We start from the raw sequence: 17,601 nt of genomic DNA, 5'->3' as shown, positions 1-17,601 counted from the left end.
GAGATGAGGTCTTGCTATGTTGCCCAGGCTAGTTTCAAACTCCTGGCCTCAGTCAATCCTCCCACCTTGGCCTCCCAAAGTGCTGGGATTATAGGTGTGAGCCACCACCTCTGGCCAGCTCCCACCTGTTGATCAAAGGAGCATCAAAGAATTTGCAGCCTCCAGAAGGAGGTCATTTCCTGCCTCTGAGTCTCAGTTTCCACATCTATGAAATAAAGTTAATGATCCTTCACTCCAGGGTTGTCGTGAAGGCTAAATTAAGTTGTATTTGGAAAAATATGTGGGGCACAGTAGGTGTGTTTCTCACACCCAGAGTCAGAGTGTTTAGCAGAGGGTTAGTAGTTGCCTCCAGGGCATGAAGGGCTCTTCCTGACCCTAAGTGTGAGGAACGCTTTGGGTTAAAAGATTGTACTTTTCTGCGTTCAGCTGAAAGGTGGAGGGCTCAGTGAGGTGGCTCACACCTGTAATTCCAATGCTTTGGGAGGCCGAGGTGGGAGGATCACTTGAGCCCAGGAGTTTGAGAGCAGCTTAAACAACACAGTAAGACCTTGTTTCTACACACACACACACACACACACACACACACACACACACACACACACACTAGCCAGGCGTGGTGGCATGTGCCTGTAATTCCAGCTACTTGGGAGGCTGAGGTGGGTGGATTGCTTGAGGCAAGGAGTTTGAGACAAGCCTGGTCAACATAGTGACACCCCATCATCCCCCAAAATCATTTTTCTTTGTTTTAAGGCAGAGCCTCACTCTACTGCCCAGGCTGGAGTGCAGTGGTGTGATCTCACCTCCTTGCAACCTCTGCCTCCCGGGTTCAAGCGATTCTTGTGTCTCAGGCTCCTGAGTAGCTAGGATTACAGGTGTGCACCACCATGCCTGGCTAATTTTTGTATTTTTAGCGGAGATGGGGTTTTGCCGTGTTGGTCAGGCTGGTCTTCAACTCCTGGCCTCAAGTGATCCGTCTGCCTTGGCCTCCCAAAGTGCTGGGATTACAGGTGTGAGCCACTGTGCCCAGCCACAATAAATCATTTTTTAAAGGTTAAATTTAACCTCATTTAAGTAATACATATAAGTCTCATCGAATAATTGAAGCCAGTTTGTGAGGTAAAGTCTAATATTATGTGCATTTTAATTCTTAGCGTTTAATTAAAGCCTCATAAGTACAAATAAAAACAGGACTTGCTATAACAGGTTGCCACCTATTTTCTTTAAAGATGACGAGCAGCATCTTATTTGCGTTAACACAAGTCATCCACATAACAAATATAGATAAGAAAAGTGGCCAGGTGTGGTGGCTCATGCCTCTAATCCTAGTACTTTGGGAGGCCGAGGCAGACAGATCACTTGAGGTCAGGAGTTCGACACCAGCCTGGGCACTATGGTGAAACCCCATCTCTATCAAAAATACAAAAATTAGCCCGGCATGGTGGTGGGCACCTGTAATCCCAGCTACTTGGGAGGCTGAGGCAGGAGAATTGCTTGAACCTGGAAGGCGAAGTTTGCAGTGAGCCAAGATCATGCCACTGCACTCCAGCCTGGGTGACAGAGCGAGACTCTATCTCGAAAAAAGAAAAAAGAAAAGAAAAGAAAAGAAAAGTAAGGCACTTAGAGGGTAAGTGGCTTCACTCGGTACTAAGTAGGGGAGTGTGGATTTGAGCCAAGCTGTGGGTTCAAACCACATCAACACCTGCTATGCCTGACTGCGTCTCCACGCTGCTGGGAAGGTTGACTGAATCTGCCACTACCTCCCTGGGGTGCATGTGCTTACCAAACCATTGCATTATGTAAAAGGCCGTGCTGTAGGTTTTTAGTTTTTTAATTTTTATTTTTTTGAGATAGAGTCTCACTCTGTCACCCAGGCTGGAGTGTAGTGGCATGATCTTGGCTGACTGCAATCTCTGCCTTCCGGGTTCAAGTGATTCTCTTGCCTCAGCCTCCTGAGTAGCCGGGACTACAGGCCCACACCACCACGCCTGGCTAATTTTTGTATTTTTAGTAGAGACAGGGTTTCACCATGTTGGACATCATGGTCTCGGTCTCTTGGGCTCATTATCTGCCTGCCTCGGCCTCCCAAAGTGCTGGGATTACAGGTGTGAGCCACCGTGCCTGGCCTCTAGTGACCTCATTTTAACTTGATCACCTCTGTAAAGACTCTGGTTCCAATAAGGTCACCTCTAAGGTCTGGAGGGTCATGGCTTCAATACACGAATTAGGGGTGGGGGGCACACCATGCAGCCCAGAATACTAGCGTATCTGGTTATGTTAAACTTGCTATAGCCACAGTCTCGCTGACTTGGATATGGTACCATGGGAAGGGCCCTTAAAGATCATCTTATCTGGTTGGGCTCAATGGCTCACGCGTGTAATTCCAGCACTTTGAGAGGCCAAGGCAAGAGGATCGCTTGTGACCAAGAGTTCAAGACCAGTCTGGGCAACAGAGCAAGATGCTATATCTACTACAGGCATGCACCTGTAGTCTCAGCTACTTGGGAGGCTGAGAGAAGAGGATTGCTTGAGCCCAGGAGGCAACAGAGAGCTGATTGTACCACTGCACCCCAGCCAAGGCAACAGAGACCTTGTCTCTAAAAAACAAAAACAGGCCGGGTGCAGTGTCTTATGCCTGTATTCCTAGCACTTTGAGAGGCAGAGGCGGGTGGATCATTTGAAGTCAGGTGTTCAAGACCAGCCTGGCAAACATGACAAAACCCTGTCCCTACTAAAAAAATACAAAAATTAGGCGGGAGTGGTGGTGGGTGCCTGTAATCTCAGCTACTCGGGAGGCTGAGGCAGGAGAATCGCTTGAACCTGGGAGGCAGAGGTTGCAGTGAGCCGAGATGGAGCCACTGCACTGCAGCCTGGGTGACAAAAGTGAAACTCTGTCTCAAAATATTAGGAAAAAAAAAAAGAGAGAGCCTCTTTTCCATCTCCCCGCCACAGAGTTGTCTTCAGTAATTTCATTCCCTTTTTTCCTGAGGATTCACTGGGTTTCTGGGTCCCAGAGGGGAAGTTCTCTTCAAGGTACAGAAACCACGACTCCGCAGAGAACCGCAGAGACGGCAGCATGACCAGACCCCGGACAGGTGTGGAGAAGCTGCTGGGCTGAGACTTGGGCTGAACTTCCGCTGCAGGTCGACTTATTCCCATCAGCACCAAAGCTGCTGGAGGGGGTCATCCACTAGCAAATGAAGGGGGGGGCGCGGCTTGGAGGCTGTTTCAGAAGGCCCCACCGAGCCACGGACTCAAGGCCTGGCCACAGCCCTCCCAAGCGAGGCCCAGATCATATTTCACCACGCTCAGAAAACCTTGTCAGCTCATTTCAGTCCACAGTGACTTTGCTTTCTTTAGGATCTCTCTTGCACTGTCCAACTCAGAGAATTTCAAATCTGAATGGATTCCAATGACGGAGCTAAATCAGGCCTCACCTCAGTTTTTAAATTACAATCAATAGGGCTGGGTCCCAGCATCTGTGTCTTAATGTTCCTCCATGTGATCCTCATGCTGAAAGGCTGGTATTTGAGAATCCCTTTTTTTGGGGAGTGAAGGGTTTTTTTTAGAGAGAGGCCTCACTCTGATGCCCAGCCTGGAATGCAGTGGTGGATCACAGCTCACTGCAGCCTCGAACTCCTGGCCGCAAGAAATCCTCCCACCTTAGCCAACCAAAGTGTTGGGATTGCAGGAGTGACCGCTGTGTCCAGCCAGGAAAGCCCTTCTGTTTCACTTGAATGATATTTCTGCAGCATACCTACAGCCATTGTTGTATTAAACGGCATCATTGCAGGAAAAGAAAAGGTGAGAGGTGACTGTTTTGCTTTTTTCTGAACATATCAGACCAAACCTGGGCTGTCTGGCACTTTTTTTTTTTTTTGAGTCGGAGTCTCACTCTGTCGCCCAGGCTGGAGTGTAGTGTCGTGATCTCGGCTCACTGGAACCTCCACCTTCCCGGTTCAAGTGATTCTCCTGCCTCAGCCCCACAAGTAGCTGGGATTACAGAAGTGCACTCCCACGCCCAGCTCATTGTTTCTGTATTTTTACAGAAAAACAGACAGGTTTCACCATGTTGGCCAGGCTGATCTCAACCTCCTCACCTCTGGTTATCTGTCGGCATCGGCTTCCAAAAGTGCTGGGATTACAAGTGTGAGCCACCGCACCTGGTTTGCCCATTTTTTGACAATGTATCAACATCATCTAAGATGGGCACTGCCTCAGTGTAGTGTGTCTAGACAAGGTGGCCGGAACAGAGAGGAATATGCATACCAGGCTTAAAGACGGGTTAAATCAGAGCTTTTCATTCCACAAAAGAGCAATTTTAATGAGGTCAGAACATGGATGTTCTAATATTTGAAAGCCTGTTAACTAGGAGAGAGAGAGAGTAAAGTGATTTGTTGTAGGAGGACACACCCAGCTCTGACGGTTTCAAGCGTCATGAATGCAAATTTGAACTCCAGAAAAGCAGAGCTTCCTAACAATGGGACTTCCACAGCAATGGGATTTCCTTCCGCATTCAGTTTGTGCCTTTCCCATGAGCGAGAGACTCCTAGGAGAGCCGCAGCCCGTTAGGAAGCCATGTGGGAACTCATCCACAGGTTCTCTTTTTTTTTTTTTTTTTTTTTGACATGTAGTTTTGCTCTTGTTGCCCAGGCTGGAGTGCAATGGTGCAACCTTGGGTCACTGCAACCTCCGCCTCCCAAGTTTAAGCCATTCTGCTGCCCCCGCCTCCTGAGTGGCTGGGATTACAGGCACCCACCACCATGCCTGACTCATTTTTTGTATTTTTAGAAGAGATGGGGTTTCACCATGTTGGCCAGGCTGCTCTTAAACTCCTGACCTCAAGCGATCCACCTGCTATGGCCTCCCAAAGCGCTGGGATTACAGGTGTGAGCCACTGTGCCTGGCCGGAACCCACAGGTTCTTTGGATGGTCTCTGAATGTCATGAAACTCTTTTATATTTAATTAAAAGAATTTTTTTGACACAAGGTCTTGCAGTGTTGCCCAGACTGGAGTGCGGTGTCATGATCACAGCTCACCGCAGCCCCTAACTCCTAGGCTCAAGCAATCCTCCTGCCACCTCAGTCTCTCAAGTTGTTGGAACACAGGTGCCAACCATGACACCTGGCTAATTTTGTTTTGTTTTGTTTTGTTTTGTTTTGTTTTAGAGATGGGCTCTTGCTATATTGCCTATACTGGTCTTGAACTGCTGGCCTCAGGCAGTCTTCCTCCCTTGGCCACCCAAAGAGATGGGATTACAAGCATGAGCCACTGTGCACAGCTGAGGTTTTTCGACTTAGTCTTTTTGTACACCCAGTATCTTATAGAATATCCATAATATAGATTCATAAATAAACCATTTCCTTCAATGGTATAAATAAATAAACCACTGCCAAAAATGGTGGAATTTTCTGAGTTAAGAGCAATACATATGATACAAAACTTGATATATAGAGTTTCTTAGCCAAACTGGAGGGGCTGGCTTTAGGTGATCCGTGGACTCCCTGAAATTGGGGACACCATTGGAAATATGTGTGAACTCATGGGCAGTTTCCTATGATTTCCAGTCCTCAAAATATCTCTTGGACTCAAAGATGCCTTAGGGCAGAGGACGCGTGTACCCCCAGTACAGAATCTCAGACAGTGAATGTCAGTAGACATTCGGCAGAAAAGCTCTGCCAAATTGAGTGCTCTGATGTGACTTTTTCATCAAGTCAATGTTCCTGGGATCTCTTGTACATGATAATCTCACTCTTGTAAGGTTTCATCGTTTCTGCTTACCCTACTTTTCTTTCCCATCCTGATCCCTCTCCCACCAGACCGGACTCTGAAACGGGCATGTACAGAGAAGAGGAGACCCCAATACGCTTCAAGCTTTGAGCGGAGAGGACACAGCCTCTGCTGGGACAGGGAACAGAGGGATGCGGAGACCCTGAAGATGCTTTTGGACAGTGGTCTGAGGTTGGGACAGTGGCAGGAGATACCATTCACCCAGGATCTCCAGGACAAGAGATCAGCCTGGCAGTTACATGTGTTTTTGTTCAAACTAGTTGCCAGGTTGGCATGAACGATGACATCAGAGATTCCGACCTTCCTGATTGGAGGGACCGGACTCTGTCGGCACCTGGCAGTTCAGTTGGACAACAGTAACTTCTCAGAGCTGTTCTCCACTCCTGACTTCTCCCAGCCTCGAGAATTGATAACACACTCTTCTGGATCCCAGCAGTGTCCAGAAGAAGACCAAGGACAGAACAGAGACTAGGTTCGGTGAGATGGGACAGATTTTGGGAAAGATCATCATGAGCCATCAACCGCAGCCCCAGGAAGAGCAGAGCCCCCAGCGGAGCACCTCAGGGTACCCCCTCCAGGAGGTGGTGGATGATGAAGTGTCGGGACCATCAGGTGAGGGGACTGGAGGAAGAAGAGGTGGCATAGGATTGACTAAGACGAAGGAAGGGGGCCAGGCGTGGTGGCTCACCCCTGTAACCCCAACACTTTGGGAGGCTGAGGCGGGCAGATCACCTGAGGTCAGGAGTTCAAGACCAGCCTGGCCAACATGGTGAAACCCCATCTCTACTAAAAGTACAAAAATTAGCCAGGCGGTAGTGGTGTGTGCCTATAATCCCAGCTACTTGGGAGGCTGAGACAGGAGAATCACTTGAGCCTGGGAGGAAGAGGTTGCAGTGAGCCGAGATCGTGCTACTGCACTCCAGTCTGGGTGACAGAGTGAGATGCTGTCTCAAAAAAAAGAAAGAGGAAGAAAAAAAGAAGGATCAGAGGTCAGGAAGGAGAACCTGGGGAGGGTGTGTGGGAAGAATGGAGAAATTCAGGCTGGGTGCAGTGGCTCACACTTGTAATCCCAGCACTTTGGGAAGCCAAGGCAGGCGGATCACTTGAGGCCAGGAGTTTGAGACCAGCCTGGTCAACATGGTGAAACCCTGTCTCTAGTAAAAGTACAAAATTGAGCTGGGCATTATGGCAGGCACCTGTAATCCCAGCTACCTGAGAGGCTGAGGCAGGAGAATAACTGGAATCCGGGAGATGGATGTTGCAGTGAGCTGAGATTGCACCACTACACTCCAGCCTGGGTGACAAAGCAAGATTCTGTCTCGAAACAAAAAAAAAAGAGGGATTCAGAGAGCCAGGGACCAGGGAAGGATATGAGGCAGTGTTCTGAGGACAGAGAGAGGGAAGAATGGGGAGGGGAAGGAGTGGCACATGGGGTTGAGCAGAGGAGAAAGTCAGAAAGGTGGCTTGGAGAAGCCAGCAGTCTGCGAGGCTGGGGAGGATGGAGAGTGGTTTGGGGTTTGGGGTCGGGGTCTAACGTGATCAGTTGCAGAAGCATTACACGGTGGCCTGGTTTCTTTACTCAGCCCCTGGGGTAGATCCCAGCCCCCCACGTAGGTCCCTTGGCTGGAAAAGGAAGAGGGAGTGTTTGGATGAATCTGACGATGAGCCAGAGCAGGAGCTCGCCCCTGAGCCTGAGGAGACCTGGGTGGCGGAGACGCTGTGTGGCCTCAAGATGAAGGCGAAGCGACGGCGAGTGTCGCTCGTGCTCCCTGAGTACTACGAGGCCTTCAACAGGCTGCTTGGTAGGAGGACACCCCAGAGAGCACCTCCAATCCTGTTCTTTCTAAAGAGGAAACTTCCAATAACCACACTTTTCCAATGGGAAAAATATGCCCCAGTGGGTGAGCTCTCCATGCGGGAGGACTCTGAAGTGATCACTCATGAGGGACACTTAGGAGACAACAGAGGATTAGGTAGACTTGATAAAGGTCGGTGCTTGGGATAAGAAAGCTTGGTTTTGGGCCAGGCGCTGTGGCTCCCGCCTGAGATCCCAGCACGTTGGGAGGCTGAGGCAAGAGGATTGCTTGAACTCAGGACTTTGAGGCTGCAGTGAGCTATGACTGCACCACTGCACTCCAGCCTGGGTGACAGAGCAAAAGTCTGCGTCAAAAGAAAAACCAAGGCTGGGCACAGTAGCTCATCCCTGTAGTTCCAGCTACTCGGGAGGCTGAGACAGGAGAATTGCTTAAACCCAGGAGGCAGAGGTTGCAGTGAGCCAAGATCAGGCCAGTGCATTCCAGCCTGGCCCACAGAGCAAGACTCTGTCTCAAAATAAATTAATAAATAAATAAAAATAAAAATCAAATAAAGAAAAACAAAATCAAAAAAGTGGTTTCAGCTGTGCCCTCTGAAACTTAATGTTTCTTACTGACTTTTCTAAACCTAAGTGTTTCCATCCATAGTGAGGGATACCAAGGCCATGGTCACACCCTGATGTGTGACTGCCTCATGAGGAAATGATGGGAATTCCTTTATGACTCTGCAGTGGTCCCTCCGTGTCTGCTGGAGGGGGTCCTGGCTGATTCCCAGCTCTACATCCTGTAGATTCTCACACCCAGGGCCTCCTTCGGCCTCTTCTCAGGGGAGTCTCAGAGCAGGAGCCTCTCTCCCTTGCCCAGTGAAAGTCATTCTCCCCTCTCCCATCCACCTCACCCGCGGCCACAATCCTGAGACTTTCCCCCGGGAGGCACACTTCTCCTCACTGCCCTGCTGCTCCCACGGAAACCCTGTCCTGCTTCTCACGCTGATATCTGCTCTCTAATCACAGAGGATCCTGTCATTAAAAGATTCCTGGCCTGGGACAAAGATCTGAGGGTGTCGGACAAGGTAAGGTTGTTCTCTATGTAACTGTGTTCCTGTTCTAACGCACGGCCAGGGGGAGGGCGCAGCTTCCAAACCCACAGTTCTCCCTCCACCCCCTCCCACCAGATGCTCCTACAGTTTTTGTTTTTGTTTTTGTTTTTGTTTTGTGAGACACAGTCTTGCTCTGTTGCCCAGGCTGGAGGGCAGTGTCTCGGTCTTGACTCACTGCAGCTGATGCCTCCTGGGTTCAAGCGATTCTCGTGCCTCAGCCTCCAAGCAGCTGGGATTACAAACGTGAACCACCACGCCTGGCTAATTTTTGTGTTTTTAGTAGAGACGGGGTTTTGCCCTGTTGGCCAGATTGGTCCCGAACACCTGACCTCAGGTGATCCACCCGCCTTGGCCTCCCAAAGTGCTGAGATTACGGACATCAGCACTGTGTCCGACCAGCTCCCATGGTCTTGAGTCTTGGCACCCACACATTTGTTTTTCTGAGACAGAGTCCAGCTCTGCTCCCCAGGATGGAGTACAGTGGCATGATCATAGCTCACTCTAACTCCTGGGCTCAAGCAATCCTCTTTCCTTAGCCTCCTGGGGAGCTGGGACTAGGCACATGCCACCATGCTCAACGAATTTTTGAAATCTTCGTAGAAACAGGGACTCGCTGTGTTGCCCAGGTTGTTCTCCAACTGTTGGGCTCATGTGATCCTCCTGTCTCCACCTCTCAAAAAGTACTGGGATCACAGGCTTGAGCTGCCACTCCCGGCTATTCTTTGTCTTTTTATGATTTGTCAGCATCTCCCTCAGGACTCTGCTGGTCTCTTGCAGAGTGAATGAGTGGCCCCTGCCTCTCCTATGGGTCCTTTGGGATCTGAGCCCTGGGCCACAGTCTGGCTGCAGTCCTGAAGCTCCGGGGCCCTCTACTCTCAGCTCCTTGGGACAGTTCTCTGCCTGGCACACAAAAGACCCTCCTGACACCAGCCGACCTAGACACACCCCCTCCCAAGATCCCATCGGAGCCCACCATCCTGGGAGCATCACCGAAAACCCTTCCTCCGGCTTCTCGGATTTGCATCCGACCTTCGAATACCCCTCCACCCCGCAATTTCCACATGAGCACAGTCACCCCAATGCTGAGGTCCCTTCTCTGATGGGCAACCCCTCCCCAGACCCCCATTCCACTATCTCCACAATCTTCCTCTCCCAAGATGTGACCTCTCCCTCTCTGTGTTCCTTTCTCTCCATCAGTATCTCCTGGCTATGGTCATAGCGTATTTCAGCCGGGCCGGCCTCCCCTCCTGGCAATACCAACGCATTCATTTCTTCCTGGCTCTGTGAGTGGTTTGCTGCCTCCTATCCATCAATATCCAATGCCCTGGGACAGCGGGGGAAGTGGGATTGCAGCCTTTCTTTTATTCTTTCACCTATTTGTCCTCTTTATTCTGTGTACAAAAAAGACAGGATTATAGTATCTTAGACTGTTGTCTCTAAAAAGAAACTCAGGCTGGGCGTGGTGGCTCAGGCCTGTAATCCCAGCACTTTGGGAGGCCGAGGCAAGCGGATCACCTGAGGTCAGGAGTTTGAGACCAGCCTGGCCAACATGGCAAAATCCCGTCTCTACTAAAAATAGAAAAATCAGTCGGGCATGTTGGTGTGCACCTGTTATCCAAGCTACTTGGGAGGCTGAGGCAAGAGAACCCCTTGAACCCAGGAGGTGGAGGTTGCAGTAAGCTAAGGTTGAGCCACTGCACTCCAGCCTGGGCAACAGAGTGAGACTTTTTCTCAAAAAAAAAAAAAAAAAAAAAAAACAGGCAAACAAAACAAACTCCAATGCCAGTGTACAAATAAAAGAGTAAAACAGGCCAGGTGCGGTGGCTCACGCCTGTAATCTCAACAGTTTGGGAGGCCGAGGTGGGCGGATCACAAGGTCAGGAGAGCGAGACCATCCTGGCTAACATGGTGAAACCCTGTCTCCACTTAAAAAAAAAAAAATACAAAAATTAGCCGGGTGTGGTGGCGGGCGCCTGTAGTCCCAGCTACTCGGGAGGCTGAGGGAGGAGAATGGCGTGAACCTGGGAGGCGGAGCTTGCAGTGAGCCGAGATCGCACCACTGCACTCCAGCCTGGGCGACAGAATGAGACTCCGTCTCAAAAAAAAAAAAAAAAAAAAAAAAGAACAAAAAACAAAAGGAACCATGAACCGCTCCTAAGGGGAGAAGAAAAGGAGCGGAGCAGCGGACATGACACTTCCCCCAGCAAGCAGACGTTTCCGGTTCTTCTCTCTCTCTCCTTCCCACATCAACCGCAAAAGCCATCAACCTCCTCCGGGTTCCCGTGACAGAGGTCACAGTCTAGGTCCCCCTTGCATCACTCGAATCCACTGTCAAATGCTCCCTGCTGGGGTCTCCTGGAGTCTCTCCCCAAGCCAAGGGGCTTCCTAGTGCAGCCTGAACATCTTTCCAAAGCACGACAACCTCACCGCCCACCTGAACAACTTCCTTAGCTGATGTCTTTCTCTATCGAGGCCAGGGTCCACAGTGCCAATTCCACCCTCTCTACAATCTCTACAACCACACTGGCTCGCCATCTTGGTGTTTCCTGGCTTGGCTTCACTGCTCCTTCCAAATGCCCTCCACTTGACTTTGCATTTGTGTTTTCTGTCTGGGTGTCCCGCACACATGTGGTTCTGAAGGGAAGGACCCATTCCTTGAAGTCGGTTCACCCTACAGCCTCTGTGATGCCTTCCCTCATCTTCCAACTTCTGCATGCCCGTAGCTCACCAGTTACATCCTATTATAATGTGACATTGGGATTAGGTCATCTCCCCTGATTACTCCCAGTCCCATTTGACTAGATGCCTGTAGAAGGCAGGGTCCTGGCAAAATATCAGTGTATTCAATTGCTTTTTTTTTTTTTTTGAGACAGACTTGCCCTGTCCCCTAAGCTGGAGTGCAGTGGTGAGATCATAGCTCACCGCAGCCTCCATATCCTGGGCTCAAGCGATCCTCCCACCTCAGCCTCTTGATTAGCTCCGACTACAGGGCTGTGCCACCACACCTGGACAGTTTTTATTTATTTATTTATTTATTTATTTATCAAGACAAGAGTGTTGCTGTGTCTCTCAGGCTGGAATGGAGGGGCCCAATCTTGGCTCACTGCAACCTCCGCCTCCTGGGTTCACACAATTCTTATGCTTCAGCCTCTTGAGTAGCTAGGACTAATGGGTGTGCCACCGCACCAGGCTGATTTTTGTATTTTTAGTATAGATGGGGTTCCTCTGTGTTGACCAGGCTGGTCTCAAACTCCTGGTCTCAAGCAATCCACCTGCTTCAGCCTTCCAAAGCGCTGGGATTACAGGCATGAGCCACCGCGTCTGGCGTATTTTTTATATTTTTAATAGAGACGAGGGTCTTGCTATGGTGCCCAGGCCTGTCTCAAACTCCTGGCCTCAAGTGATCCTCCTGCTTCGGCCTCCCAGTGTGCTGGGATTCCAGGCCTAAGCCACCACTCTTGGTCACCAGTTGGGTTTTTGTCTCCATCCTGAAGGAGTGGGAGACGCCCTTGATCAGGTCTCTGTCCAGCAGAGCCCTCCTGAGGAAGGTGTGGCTCTCTGCAGGGTGGGTGCCAGTCCTGAGCTAGGGACCGTCCCTTACCTTCCTCTCTGGGAAGCTGACCTCAGCCGGAGGTCTCTCCTGGTGGTGCCTCTGAGCAGCAACCTGATTTCTGTCCTCAGCTATCTGGCCAATGACATGGAGGAGGACGACGAGGCCCCCAAACAAAAGATCTTCTACTTCCTGTACGGGAAGACCCGCTCTCGCATACCCTTGCTCCCTAAGCTTTGGTTCCAGTTATGCCGTTACATGAACCCGAGGGCCAGGAAGAACTGCTCTCAGATAGCCTTGTTCCAGAAGCGTCGGTTCCAGTTCTTCTGTTCCATGCGCTGCAGGGCTTGGGTTTCCCCGGAGGAGTTGGAGGAGGTGGGTGGGGCCTGGGGAGGTGGAGGATGTGGGGAGGAATCGGGTGGGCTGGAGGCTGGACGAGGGGAGAGAGGGGTATCCTGGGGAGTCCCCGTCTTCTCAAAGCGCGTTTGTTTTTCCAGATCCAGGCTTATGACCCAGAGCACTGGGTGTGGGCGCGAGATCGCGCCCACCTTTCCTAGAGCTCCAGGGACCGTGGAGGCCTGAGGTCATCGGCCTGAGAGAAGGTACATCTGCATCCTCCGGGGTAAAGGCAGAATATTGGGGTCTATTTCGGAAATCCAAGGAACCCAATTGCTTGATCTGGCTTCAAGCCTGGGCAACGTGGCGAGATATCCCCTCTCCACAAAAATACAAAAATTAGCCAGGCGATGTGGGAGGCATCTCTACTCCCAACTACTCAGGAGGCTGAGGCAGGAGGATCGCTGGAGCCTGGGAGGTCGGGGCTGCAGGGAGCCCTGATCCTGCCACTGCGCTCCAGCCGGGGCGACAGAGTGAGACCCTGCCTCAAAAATAATCATAAATACTGAGTTCGGGGAGGTTCATTATGATTGACGCACTTGAGTTACCGATTTGGGTCGAGGGTTCAGTGAAGCTTTGGTTTACATCTTGTGCAGCTAACCATGTTGAGCACAGAGCATGAGACTTTGTCATGAGGAGGTAGGATTATGGATTAGGCATCTGGACTCGTGGTTTGTGATGTTGTCACATTAGAAACAGATCTAGCACGGTTACAAGTTTAGATCTGAAGTGACACAAAAGGCCCCAGCTGTGATGAAGTCCAAAGCCACATTCTCTGAGGGTGCCCTACTCCCTGGGAAGACCCACCCAAAGTCCTTGCTATGAAGCAGAGCACTGGGGCTGACCTTGGGTGTATTAAGTTTTGGAGTCAGGGTCACCAAAGCGTGAGTTTCACGGTTCAACACGATGGTTCAGAAGCAGGGTATAGAATGAAAGGCAGGAGATAAAATTGCACTTCTCAATTGCTCTGAACTCTAGCTAGACTTGACATGGGACGTGAATAACCTTCCTGTCTAGAGAGCTGCCTCCTTGAGGTGTGACATTGTCTCTCTCACTTCCAGAACACCGGACCCAGGGGAGATGTGGATTTTCAGCAGGAACTTTATTCCAGTGCTAATGGCAGACATCAGGAAGGAGGAGAGGAACCATTTGTGCAGATCATCTAGAAGAACCTGGACCATTCTTGACAGAGCTGAATACAGTGATCACGTTGTCCTCCAAGGAGCAGGGGTGGGGTGGGGTACTTCTAGGAGTCCTTGGAGAAAAGTAAGAAACCAGGAGTGTTTCCAGTTCCACCGTTTCCTGCGGCACCACCTCCCTTTTTATATTGCTGAATGCCAACCTCCCTGGGACGGAACCTGGAGGTCCTGTTTCTTACGGACTTGCTTGCCACAGTCCAGGAGCATTTGAAGGCACAGTGCAGGGGCTCAGATTGGCACAGAATTCTTTGTGAAATATGAGTGCCACAGACTGTAACAGATAGCTTCATGCACACTATGCATTTTATTGGTTTGTTTGGAAAATGTTGGCCATTGAATTATTGATAGGTTTATTTCAAATAGTTTGGAAATTGTTGTACTTTTGAAAACATGCTGTTCCTGTAGAGTTCTTTGATGAGAGTTATAGTTGTTATATATACATAAAGATAATTTTCTTTTCGTTTTTAAGTGAGAATTCTTTTTATCCTAAATCTTTTATTAACTTTAATTTTTTTTCTGTATTATTATATGTGCTCCTGAAGCGAGCACTCTTTTTATCTATGATACTTCCATAATAATCTCTTCTATTTATAGCTATTGGTAGTTCCCCACCAGAAAAAAACATAATTCTGGTGATAGAAATTTTTATTTGCTGTTTAGGTTTGTGACTGAATTGTGAGAATTCCGTTGTGATTTTTAACATGTCTCAGATATATATACTAACATGTCTAATATATACTATCTATTTTATTGGTTTATTTTGAAAACCATGGGTATAGAATTATTTAAATATTATTTTATTTATTGAAATATTTATTAACTATATTTATTTATTTAAATATTATTATTACTTTAAATATTATTTTAAATATTTTGGAAATACTGGTATTTTTGAATAGATGCTGTTTCTATAACGCTGTGTGATGGGTGTTATAACTGTTGTATACACATACATATAATTTTGTTTTCCTTTTTAAGAGAGGATTCTTTTCATCCTAAATCTTTTACCTTTCAATCTTGGTATCTATTATTACACGTGCTGCTGAAGGGAGCATGGTTTTTATCTATGATACTTAGTTAACATATATATTACATTAATAGCTATGTGGTAGTTCCCCTAAATTCTTGTAAAAATAAATTTTTATTTGATATTTAGTGTATGTTTGAAATGTGAGAATTCAGATGGAATTTTTTATCTTGTTTTGGCATGTTTGTATGTTACTTTAAAGAGGATGTGTGTTCTAAAGGAGGACACGAGCTGTGTGTTTTCAAGAGAACAGTGCAGTGCATCTCTTGGGGAAACATAATAAAGATGAACTTTTCTCACCTTCACAGTGAGTGTGATCATATTGTGGTCTGGATTGATTATTTGCTGTCAAGTGACATTTTTCCTTAATGGGGTTGTGGTTATTTGAACATATTTATTAGCTTTGGAAGATAATCCTGTGCTGTTTTTTATGTAGAAAAAAAACATAAGGCTGGGTGCAGTGCTCACACCTACAATCCCAGCAGTTTTGGAGGTCATGGCGGGAGGATCACTTGAAGCCTATTTTTAATTTTTATTTTTTAAAGAAAAACAACAGAAGAGAAGGCTGATCCCAAGCTACAGGGTTTTTTTGTTTGTTTGTTTGTTTGTTTTGGAGACAGTCTCACTCTGTCTCCCAGGCTGGAGTGCAGTGGCACAACCTCGGCTCCCTGCAACTTTCACCTCCGCGTTCAAGCAAATTCTCCTGCCTCAGCCTCCCAAGTAGCTGGGACTACAGGCACCCGCCTGTACGTCTGACTAACTTTTGTAAAAATAGTAGAGACAAGGTTTCACCATGTTGGCCAGGCTGGTCTCAAACTCCTGACCTCAAGTGATCCACCCGCCTCAGTCTCCCAAACTGCTGGGATTATAGGCATGAGCTACTGTGCCCAGACCCCAAGCTAGAGTTTTAAAGCAGGAAATGAGAGAAAGATATTGAGAGAGGAAAACCAGGTGGTAAGAAAACTCTAAAGGTGGCTGGGCGTGGTGGCTCACGCCTGTGATCCCAGCAGGAGTTCGAGACCAGGCAGGAGAATCACTAGCAGAGAATAGGTCTCCCCAACCCCTCTCAAAAAAAAAAAAAAAAAAAGTCCAGGCGCGGTGGTTCAGGACTGTAATCCCAGCACTTTGGGAGGCTGAGGTGGGCGGATCATGAGGTCAGGAGATCAAGACCACCCTGGCTAATACGGTGAAACCCCATCTCTGCTAAAAATACAAAAAATTAGCTGGGCGCGGTGGCAGGGGCCTGTAGTCCCAGCTACTCCGGAGGCTGAGGCAGGAGAATGGTGTGAACCCAGGAGGCGGAGCCTGCAGTGAGCCGAGATGGTGCCACTGCACTCCAGCCTGGGTGAAAGGGCGAGACTCCATCACAAAAAAAGAAAGAAAGAAAAAAAGAAAGTTCCTGCAACAGTTCAAGCTGTGAAAGACAGGCACTCTGCCATGCAATTCTTTGTGATTTTTCTTTTTTATTTTTGGAGTCGGGGTCTTGTGCTGTCACCCAGACTGGGGTACAGTGGTGCGCTCATAGCTCACTGAGGGCTCAGACTCAAGCTCAAGCGATCTTCTTATCTTGCCTTTCTAATTGCTGGGATTATAAGCATGAGCCACTGCACCTGGCCTGTGTGACGTAATTCTGATGTCAACTCCCTGATGTTACATCAAATGCCACAGGTTAAGGCCACCAGCCCCCGCTAGGCTGCCCTCGCTTCAGATGCAGCTGCAAGCTTGGGTGTCCACAGACCGCATGTACTTCTCACCAACTGGCTGCAAATTTGGAGGTTCCCACCACGTCCTCAGGTTTGATAATTCACTATAACAACCCACAGAACTCTGAAAAGCGTGATACTTTCTCTTTCTTTATTTGAGACAGAGTCTTGCTCTGTCACCCAGGCTGGAGTGCAGTGGCCACCATGCTTGGCTAATTTTAGTATTTGTATTAGAGACAGGGTTTCGCCATGTTGGCCAGGCTGGTCTTGAACTCCTGACCTCAGGTGATCCGCCCACCTTGGCCTCCCAAAGCGCTGGGATTACAGGCATAGCCACTGTGCCTGGCTGACTTCTAGAGTTTCAATAACAGAGATGTGGTTCAAGAAGAAAAGGGAGACATGTTTTGTAGACAGCAGGAGCTTCATGAAAAGAAGCCAATGAAGGGCAGGATGTGTAGCTGTCTACCTACAGGAAACCAGCCGGGAGCCTCCCCACAGGGACTTCAGCACAGACAGCTGGGAAAATCTGCATTAACCTGAGCTCTGGACCTAAGAGAGGACAAGGCCTTGACTGTTTCTACAGACTCACAAGACGCAATCTCTGCAGTCCATGCCCGTGGTGTGATCTGGGAAACAGGGGGCCTTCTAAATGCCAACAGCAAGGAAATCAAATGTGCAACAGACAGAAATACCGGCACTGACACGGGCCATGGAAAGGCCTAAACAGATGACTGCAGTCCACTGCCAAGGTCATCAAAGGGGTGACTCTGAAATAATACATTTCAGACGCCATGGCCCAAATAGCTGCACGAGGTGGGGAAGTCCTCCACGTGCCTCTGCTTCCTTCAGTACCTCTTCATGAAATAAGCTGAGGTACTTCCCTGGGGAATTTCCTTTCTCTTTCTTTCTTTTGAGACGGAGTCTTGCTCTGTCACCCAGGCTAGAGTGCAGTGGCGCGATCTCGGCTCACTGCAACCTCTCCCTCCCGGGTTTTGGCAATTCTTCTGTCTCAGACTTCTGAGTAG

General features: G+C 48.9%; 2 protein-coding genes across 17 annotated transcripts in view; one reads left to right on the top strand and one right to left on the bottom strand.

The window, feature by feature from the left end:
- Nucleotides 1-17,601, bottom strand: part of LOC751032 (uncharacterized) — a 341,389-nt gene that overhangs the window by 213,246 nt on the left and 110,542 nt on the right. The gene's annotated exons all lie outside the window — the stretch shown is intronic.
- LOC747005 (speedy protein E12) lies at nucleotides 5,171-15,178 on the top strand. Its single transcript, XM_024353477.3, has 7 exons — nucleotides 5,171-6,400; nucleotides 7,372-7,590; nucleotides 8,616-8,674; nucleotides 9,899-9,984; nucleotides 12,383-12,626; nucleotides 12,749-12,853; nucleotides 13,709-15,178. The coding sequence occupies exons 1-6, from the start codon at nucleotides 6,271-6,273 to the stop codon at nucleotides 12,806-12,808; spliced, it is 798 nt and encodes a 265-aa protein (XP_024209245.2). The 5' UTR covers nucleotides 5,171-6,270; the 3' UTR covers nucleotides 12,809-12,853; nucleotides 13,709-15,178.

This window comes from Pan troglodytes, chromosome 6 (assembly GCF_028858775.2).
Source record: "Pan troglodytes isolate AG18354 chromosome 6, NHGRI_mPanTro3-v2.0_pri, whole genome shotgun sequence".
Lineage (NCBI taxonomy): Eukaryota > Metazoa > Chordata > Mammalia > Primates > Hominidae > Pan > Pan troglodytes.
The sequence above is the reverse complement of the archived record's forward strand: the minus strand, read 5'-3'. Positions and strand labels throughout refer to the sequence as shown.